Raw genomic sequence first — 9672 nt, 5'->3', positions numbered from 1 at the left:
CTCATTTATTTCAGCCCTTTGTATTCAGCATGTCTCTATCGAAATAAACCTACGTTTCTATGAAAATTAAAGCTTTTGTTTTTTTACGGCCCGCATAAACGTAAACTTTGTTTATTTGGCCCATGTTAGCCTTTGAGTTTGACATGCTTGGTTTAAGGCCTGCTGATGAAATAGATGTTCAGTAGTTGTGGGAGGAAGTGATGGCATCTTTTAAGTAAAAAGCTTTATACATGTTAACAAATCTAAGTATCAATACCTTGGAGTTTTACTGATATGTCACTTTTTAAAGGTACCAAGTGACAAGATATTTATCAAGTCTCAAGGGAAGGTTTACTTCTGTTGCCTGTTTCAGAAGACCAGAGGTGGCAGGTCCTGGACCAGATCTTTGAAAATGTACTTTGTTTCCGATTGTCATGTAACTGGAGATATTTTATGAGTCTCCTGGAATATTCAGTTACATTAGCCTGTAATTGAGTAGAATCTGGGATTGGAAGTGAAATTTCCAAATGCACAAAGCAACCTTTTATTAACATTTGGGTCCTTGAGAGGTTTGATGTTATTGTCATCAGGGCTAATGTCAGTACTTTGGGCCTAGGAAGTTCGAGGGTTTTTGAGAGCTTTGATAATCATAATTCTAGAATTCTATTAATTTTATTTTTTCTGATAATATGACATCATTAAAAGTTAGAAAAAATTATTCTTATTGTCCTTTTCTTTTGTAGGATTGAAGAGCAAATGTTTGTATTCCCTAATGGCCATTTTAGGAAACCTAAAGATGGTTTAGGCATGAAAGACATTTTAATAGTTTTACTATTCTGGATTTGGGATAGGCAATATCGAGAATAGTTATTAGAGGAGACAAGGTATAAGTCATACATATCTAAGACAAGCTAGATTTACAATCAACATTGCAAAACTGTACTAGATTATAACCTGGCTGGAGCTGTATTGGGGGTGGAGCAGCAGCCATACCTCATATTAGCCAGGAGAGGGGGATATGTGTTCATTTCTGAGACTTGGACAACATTCATATTTTGTCTTTCATACAAGATAACGCAGTGGGCTTATTTTTGTCTCCCTTTATCACTATCAGAGGAGCCTTGTTGGTTGTTGTTCTGTGAATTTGTTTATGATCACAGGAGAACTGCGATAGGACTAGCTGTGTGGGCAAGGCCAGCTCCCATGTCAGGGGCTATTTTATTTTTTATTAAAATTTTTTATTGATTAAGGTGTTACATATGTGTCCTTATTCCTCCCCCCGAATCTCCCCCCCCCCCCGCTCATGCAGGGGCTATTTTCTTGTTTCTCACCAGTAATATTGGACAGTGAGAGGGGAAATTGGGGGTGCTGTTTAAATGTCTTACATATATTTTAAGTCTAAGCTGTTAAGCATTACAAAGAGCCACTCCCATGAAATCTAATGAGCATGGCACAGTTTTGAAATAGGATTTTGAAATCAGAGAGCAAGTATAGATCAAATCTGTACCTCAGGAAAGATATCTGCAGGATTTAAAAAAATCTACCTGGGCCCTTTTATCTCCACTCAAACTCGAAACTAATCACCAGCTAAAGTATCGATTCACGTTGGGGGATTTATTGACCACCGCCCCCCTCCCCCGAACCAAACATATCCTGTCTACCATTGCTCAATTTACTCTTTCTGACTTGGTGCCACTACCTGATATAAACTCCATTGTTACACATGATTTTATGAGTGTTTATGTCCCAGATACACAACCATAGAATTCAAGGAAAAGGATTTCTCATTCATCTTCTTCAGACCTTCGACAAAAGCCTGGGACAAAGCAGTTACTTAATATGGTTTAATTGATTAATTAATTATTAATGAACAGAAAACATACTTTGAAAATTTCTCCACAGGGAGTATGCTGAATAAAAAGTGACAAAAGAGGAAGACTAAAGCCTTAAGTTCTTCACTGAGGGACATTTCACAGTAAATAAATCTGATACATTCCTCATCATGAGTTGCTGCAAGTCCCTATACCTGCTGTTCAATGGTTTTATATAAAAACGAGTGACCCGGTGCACGAAATTTGTGCACAGGGGGCAGGGGGGCTCCCTCAGCCCAGCCTGCACCCTCTCCAATTGGGGTGGGCAGGGCCTCCCTGTGGGCGGGGGTGAATGGCAGAGCCCAGGCCTGGCGGGAAGGGCCTCCTTGTGGGCGGTGATTAATGGCAGAGCCCAGACCAGGTGGGAAGGGCCTTTCTCTGCTCTGCCATTCATCCCATAGCCCCAGAAGGGTGGGCAGGGCCTCCCTTGGGTGGGGATTAATGGCAGAGCCCAGGCTGGGTGGGCAGGGCCTCCCTGTGGGTGGGATGAATGGCGGAGCAGTGGTAGGCCCTCCCCACCTGGCCTGGGCTTCACCATTAATCCCCGCTCACAGGGAAGCCCTGCCCACCTGGCCTGGGCTCTGCCATTAATCCCCTTCTGGGGCTCTGGCATCAATGGCAGAACAGAGAGAGGCCCTGCCCACCCGGCCAGGGCTCTGGATGGGCCCCATCGCCACCCACAGGGAGGCCCTGTCTGCCCTGCCCACCCTGCCAGGGCTTTGTGATCAATGCTGCACAGAGGGAGGCCCTACCAACCTGACCAGGACTCTGCGATGGGCCCTCCCAGCCTTGGTGGCTTGCCTCAGCTCTTGCAGCAACAGCTTTGTCTGGAAGGATGTCTGGAGGGTCGACCAGAATACATCTGGTCTAATTAGCATATTACCCTTTTATTAGTATAGATGTTTCCCAGTAACTGGTTGTCATGTCCATTTTGTTGGTCCTTTAAGTATACTTTCCCATGCAGTGTTCCAAGGAAGGTATATGTACAGATACATAAAAAACCTGGTGAAAAATGAATAAGCATTGTGGTTTGTACCAATGTCAATTTCCTGTTTTTTTTTTTCAAAGTAAATTTTTTTCAAACAGGTCATTTTTAAATTTTCTTTTTCATTTTTTGTTAATCCTCACCTGAGAATATTTTTTCCATTGCTCTTCAGAGAAGAGTGAAAGGGAGGGAGAGGGAAACATTGATGTGTGAGAGACACATCTACTGGTTGCCTCTGGCATGCAACCTGACCCAGAGCAACCCCACAACCCAGCTACTTCCCTTTGACTGGGAATCAAAACCAGGACCCTTTGGTGCACAGATTGACACTCTAATCACTGAGCAACCAGCCAGGGAAAAATTTTATTTTTCAATTACAGTTTACATTCAATATTATTTTGTGTTACAATATAGTGATTAGACAATCACATACTTTATAATGTGTTCCCCACAATATTTCTAGTACCCACCTGGTACTATACATAGTTATTACAATACTAGAGGCCCAGTGCACAGATTCGTGCACTGGTGGGGTCCCTCAGCCTGGCCTGCGGGTATAGGGCCAAAACTGGCTCTCTGACATCCCCCCGATGTGTCCTGGATTGCCAGAGGGTGCAGGCTAGGCTGAGGGACCCCACTGGTGCACGATCAGGGCTGGGGAGGGACCCCGGGGGGCTCCAGGGCATGTCCGGCCCATCTCTCCCAGTCCTGATAGGTCAGACCCCAGCAGCAAGCTAACCTACCAGTCGAAGCATCTGCCCCCTGTTGGTCAGTGCACATCATAGCAACTGTTCAAATGGTCCAACGAACAGTCAGACACTTAGCTATTAGGCTTTTATTATATAGGATTATTGGCTATATTCCCTATGTTGTACTTTACATCCCCATGACTATTTTATAACTACCAATGTGTACTTCTCAATCCCTTCACCTTTTTCACCCAGTCCCTCAACTCCCCTCTCCTCTGGCAACCATCAGTCTATTCTCTGTATCTATGAATCTGTTTCTGTTTTGTTTGTTCATTTATAGTGTTCTTTAGATTCCACCTATAAGTGAAATCATATGGTATTTGTCTCTCTCTGACTGACTTATTTCACTTAACATAATACTAGGTGCATCCATGTTGTTTCAAGTGGTGAGATTTCATTCCTTTTTATGGCTGAATAATATTCCATTGATTATGTACCACCACTTCTTTATCCACTTGTCTATTGATGGGCACTTGGGTTGCCTCCATAGCTTGGCTAGTGTAAATATGGTGCATATGTTCTTTTGAATTAGTGTTTTGGATGTCTTTGGACATATACCCAGAAGTGGAATCACTGGGTCATAAGACAGTTTAATTTTAATTTTTGGAGGCTTCTCCATACTGTTTCCCACCGTGGCTGCACCAGTCTGCATTCCCACTAATAATACACGAGGGTTCCCTTTTCACCTCACCTTTGCCAGCACTTGTCGTTTGTAATTTCCTGGTTTTTTAAAGTCATGTTTCTCACTGTGTACTCTTTTCTACCTCCTGTTTTTTAAAAATTGAAGTATAATTGACATATAACATTAGTTTCAGATGTTCAATAGTCAGTATTTACATACATTGTGAAATGATCACTGAAATAAGTCTAGTTTACATCTGTCACCATAGTTAACAAAATTTTTTTTTGTGATGAAAAGTTTTAAGATTTACTCTCTTAGCAACTTTTAAATATACTATAGAGTATATTATCAGGAAAAGGCAAAACTATGGAGACAGTAGAAAGATCAGTGGTGTCCAGGCGTTAGGAGATAAGGAGGGATTAATAGGCTGAGCACAGAGGATTTTCAGGGCAGTGAAACTATTCTCTCTAATGGATACATTTGTCAAAACTCACAGAATGTACAATACCAAGCATGAACCCTAATATAATTATGGACTTTGGGTAATAATGATGTATCAATATAGGATCATCAATTGTAACAAATGTACCATTCTGGAGCTAGATGTTGATAGTGAGGGAGGCTATGTATGGGTGGGGGCAGGAAGTACGTGGGAATCTCTATACCTCAATTTTTCTGTGAACCTAAAACTTCTCTAAAAAGAAAGTCCACTAAAAAGACAGTTCTTGGTTGGTTTAAATTCATAATCTTCATTACTTTTGATAATCAGCATTCTAATTTTATGTTTATTGGTTAAGCACAGTGTTTTGCACTGAATATTCATCTTCTTTGCCCATTTTTATAATGGAACTTTCTCTTTTATAGATATGGTAGACCTCTTAATCTATTAGCAATTTTAGTCCATTATTGGAGGAAGGGAGAAACGGTGTGTTCAGGCACACTGCTTTATATGAACACTTAACTATCTTTTATACAAACATTTAAGGTACAGTTCTATATACTGTAGGCTTTGTACAGTGAACCACCCAAGAAATCAGCTCCTTTTTTGAAGAAAGGGCAAGATGGAATAAACCTTTTCTATCTTGCTTCCAATCATTAAGCTGAGAGCAACAAATGAGCAAACAAGGCAAACTTATAGACACAGACAATAGTATGATGGCTACCAGAGGGAAAGGGGGATGGGGAAGAGGTAGTAAAGGGCAAAGGGGGTCAAATATATGGTGATGGAAGATTTGATTTTGGGTGGTATGCACAATGCAATACACAGATGATATAATATAGAACTACATACTTAAAAACCTATATAATTTTATTAACCAATGTCACCCCAACAGATTTAATTAAAAATTTTAAAAAAGGCATTAGGGTCCTAATTAGTTATAGAGAGATGGGTAAGCATAGACAATACAAGGTAGAAGACAGGTCATAAGATGTGATTGGCCTTACCTCATTAGTTACCCTGGTATGTGTATGTTTGCAGAAGACTTGTCTTTTATTTATTCACTAGAGGCCCGGTGCATGAAAATTCATGCACTGGAGGAGGGGGGCCCCTCAGCCTGGCCTGCCCCCTCTCACAGTCTGGGAGCCTTCAGGGGCGGGAGGCGACCCAGTGATCAGGGGAAGGCAACGCCCCGTCACACTTCTGCTGCTGCCACTGCTGGCAGTGCAAGCCTCAGCTGGCCCTGGTTACCTGAGCCTCAGGTGGCCCTGGGTAGCTGGGCAGCCACCATCCAAGGCTTGCCTGTGCCTTGGGCCAGCCCTGGGCGCCGCCATCTTTGAGGGTGTGGCAGTCAATTAGCATATTCCCTCCTTATTGGCTGTGGGCGCTGCCATCTTTGCAACAGCATGAGGGTCAATTAGCATACTCCCTCTTTAGATCGGATAAACTGTTTTTACTGATGTCAGAGAGTAAGGGAGAGAGAGATAGAAACATCCATGATGAGAGGGAATCATGGATCCGCTGCCTCCTGCATGCCCCCTACTGGGGATGGAGCCTGCAAACCGGGCATGTGCCCTTGACCGGAATAGAACCTGGGACCCTTCAGTCCGCAGGCTGATGCTCTATCCACTGAGCCAAACCGGCGAGGGCTTAAACTGTTTTTATATTAAGAAAATCAATCCATTATAGGGGTACCATAGACCAAATCCCATTCCTATGTTGAAACCTCATCTCCCATGTGATGGTATTTGGAGGTGGGGTCTTTAGAGGTGATTAGGTCTCAAGGATGGAGCCCTCATGAAGGGGGCTAGTGACCTTATTCAAGAGACTCCCGATAGCTCCCTTGCTTCTTCTGCCATGTTGGGTTATAGCTAAAAGACAGCCATTTATGAACCAGGAAGTAGGCCCTCACCTGACATTGAACCTGCCAGCACCTTGATCTTAGACTTCCCAGACTGCACAACTGTGAGAAATAAATTTTTCTTGTTTACAAGTTTAGTCTATGACAGTGGTCGGCAAACTCATTAGTCAACAGAGCCAAATATCAACAGTACAACGATTGAAATTTCTTTTGAGAGCCAAATATTTTAAACTCAAACTTCTTCTAATGCCACTTCTTCAAAATAGACTCGACCAGGCTGTGGTATTTTGTGGAAGAGCCACACTCAAGGGGCCAAAGAGCCGCATGTGGCTCGCGAGCTGCAGTTTGCTGACCACGGGTCAATGATATTCTGTTACAGCAGCCCAAATAGACTAAGACAATGGGACTAAACTGATTGTTTTGTTTATCTCTAGTTTGACTTTTTTTATTGTATTTCTTTAGATATCTTTGCTAAAGCAGAATTGTCAAATTTATCATTCTCTTATTTTATGTCTTTGGGGTTAGTATCATACTTAGAAAGGTCTGTCTTACTCTTAGACTATAAATACAAAAAATTTTATAACGTCACCATGCAGTCCCTCATAGGACTGCATTTCATAGTACTCATTCACACAAAGCCTTAAAATGGTACCATAAACCACTAGTAGTCAACTAGGGATGCTTTTGCCCCCCATGGGACATTTGGCTATGTCTGGAGACTTACTTGGTTTACACTCTGGGGTGTGCTACTGACATCCTAAAATGCACAGAATAGGTCTCCCCTCCAACAAAAAGTTATCCAACTAAAAATGTCAATAGTGATGAGGTTGAAAAAAATCTCTATAAACCACCTCTCTCTTTCCTGGTTGTTCAGATCCCCATTGTTTTGGTCTTCTGAATATCACAGAATATTGAAAAAATTGAGTGAGATGGGAAAGAAAAAGGGTGGATCTGAATAAGGAAATTTTCATAAGCTGGAGAAAACCATCTTTTCTCATTGGTTTTATCCTTAATTTAGTCCCTGCAATTCACCGACAAAAGCTTATTTTTTTTTATTGATTAAGGTATTACATATGTGTCCTTATCCCATTGTCCTCCCCCTCCCCCCTGCTCATGCCCTCACCCCCCTGGTGTCTGTGTCCATTGGTTATGCCAAAAGCTTAAATTTAACAAACATTATTTTATACAGTACAACAGAAAAAGAGTCAAAATATTGGAGAAAAAAAAAACTGGTGAACATCATTAGCATACTGCTAAGGGACAGAAGCATGAACAGACTAATTATTATGTAAATGCCTTTATTTGAACTAATACATTGCTATCAGATTACATACTTTTTCAGAGTTAGAGTAACATTATAATCTTGGAAACTATAGCAAACAGCTTGACAAAGCAAGAGTACATAAGTCCTACATATATATTTTTATGTTTTAGTGACCACATCTCCTTGCCTTAGGTGTAAAATTAGAAAATCTATTGTACACTTAGCATACCTGGCCTACTGTATCCTACTTAAGTTCTGAGCATACTCTCTCCTGGAAAGTGTCATATTCAACAGCATTTTAAATCTAAAGAGAGAGTTTGATGATACAGGTTTTAAAACAAATAAGCCAAAATTGAACCAAGTGTTTTAAGACAAAATATATGTCAACTGTTTACAGCTTGGGTATGAGGGAGAAGATGCAAATTTAAGGTACATTTTCCTCTACCTATAATGTATGTTTTTTACTTACTTGAAGACCCCTTTAAAAAAGTAGCAAAATCAGCAGTCTTATTTAATGTAATCAAAATATTCTTAAATGTACAAAAAAAGGATCATGTAGAAAGAATACTGTAAAAAGATACTAATTTTAAGAATAAAAGAATATGAAAAGCTTCTATTACATTCTGCACAGCCAGTTACTTCCACAAATTTTCAGTACTATCAAGATAAGCAAAGGATACTCACAACTAAATACCCTCTGACCACAGTTCTTGATTAAGAACTAGCATACCAGATGGAAAGCAAAATTATTGTCTAATAATAGTCATATCCAATCATCTAAGCAAGTCTCAAGAGGTGGACATTCTAAGAGGGAAAAAGATATACAGAAAGAAATAACATATAACAAGGGGAAATGTCAAAGGCAGCAATCTAGAAGGAGAGTAAATGATTTGGCTATGAGCACGTTTCAGGTGTGCCGATCAATCCAACTAGGACTATGGGAAAGGGGACTTGTTTTTATGAAAACTTTTCCCCCTGAGGGCTCTCATGAGGAGCTAGTCTTCTTAATCAAAATGAAAAGTCCTTTAAATAACCAACAGTTCCTTAAGCCATGAGCACTTCACCTGGAAATAGCTGACTTGCTAATCATGCACCTGGGAGCAAGGCTGTTTTTATTCAAATGGGTTATTTTACACTCTCTTCATCCCTCTGCCCATCAAACATGCAAACACGGTCATGACCATCTTGGGCTTTACTTCCACAAGGTCTTCAGGAAGAGCGTACACCCTGGCTCCAATTCTTCTAGCCATTGACACGGCATACCTATTTTTTGAGGAAACAAAAATTAAGATGAAAATCTTGTCAGTCAAGCACACAATATGAGACATCTGTTTTCTATAATCATTTGGCTGGGGTGTAAAGCTTCCACATTGAAAGTTCAAATCAGAACCATTTCACTTTTTGATGTTTTATTTTGTTTTCGAGGTTATTCTTAAGTGACACCAGGTTTTTAAGATCTGCTATTTGGGACTGATAACATTTATTCACTCATTTTCTCCAATATAAAATTATAATTAATTTTGGAGCACTGACTTGATATGAAAATGAAAATACCACCCCCCCCCCCACACACACAGAATCACCCAGATTGGCTGCACAATCAATGCTTTTTTAAAAAGGTAATGTGGTTAAAATTTTTTTTTTTACACTCTCATGTGATCTTAGAGATATGGGGTGGAAAATTATACCAGATGCAAAATCCAAGTTGCTTTGGTAGATGCAGTGAATACTTCCAAATTTCTACATGGCACATGGCCAGAGTGACTAGAGCAAGGAACAGAAAGGGTAGACAAAGGAAGCAAGGAAAGAACTGACATGTCCAGGTAGGGAAATTTGCAGAGTACACCTCAATTAATACATGTGGCATTTCTAGGTGTTTATTAACAGGAATTTTTTTTGCAG

At 40.6% G+C, this 9672-nt stretch overlaps 1 protein-coding gene across 4 annotated transcripts in view; it reads right to left on the bottom strand.

The window, feature by feature from the left end:
- Positions 1-7787: 7787 nt before the first annotated feature.
- Positions 7788-9672, bottom strand: part of PLS3 (plastin 3) — a 96997-nt gene continuing 95112 nt past the window's right edge. For all 4 annotated transcript variants that reach the window (XM_028132032.2, XM_054724499.1, XM_008156106.3 and 1 more), the window contains one exon: positions 7788-9033. In XM_028132032.2, coding sequence (XP_027987833.1) covers positions 8901-9033 — 133 coding nt within the window. In that variant the 3' untranslated portion in view covers positions 7788-8900. The remainder of the gene's footprint in view (positions 9034-9672) is intronic.

This window comes from Eptesicus fuscus, chromosome 1 (assembly GCF_027574615.1).
Source record: "Eptesicus fuscus isolate TK198812 chromosome 1, DD_ASM_mEF_20220401, whole genome shotgun sequence".
Taxonomy (NCBI): domain Eukaryota; kingdom Metazoa; phylum Chordata; class Mammalia; order Chiroptera; family Vespertilionidae; genus Eptesicus; species Eptesicus fuscus.
Note: the sequence above shows the minus strand (reverse complement) of the source record. Positions and strands in the feature narration are given on the sequence as shown.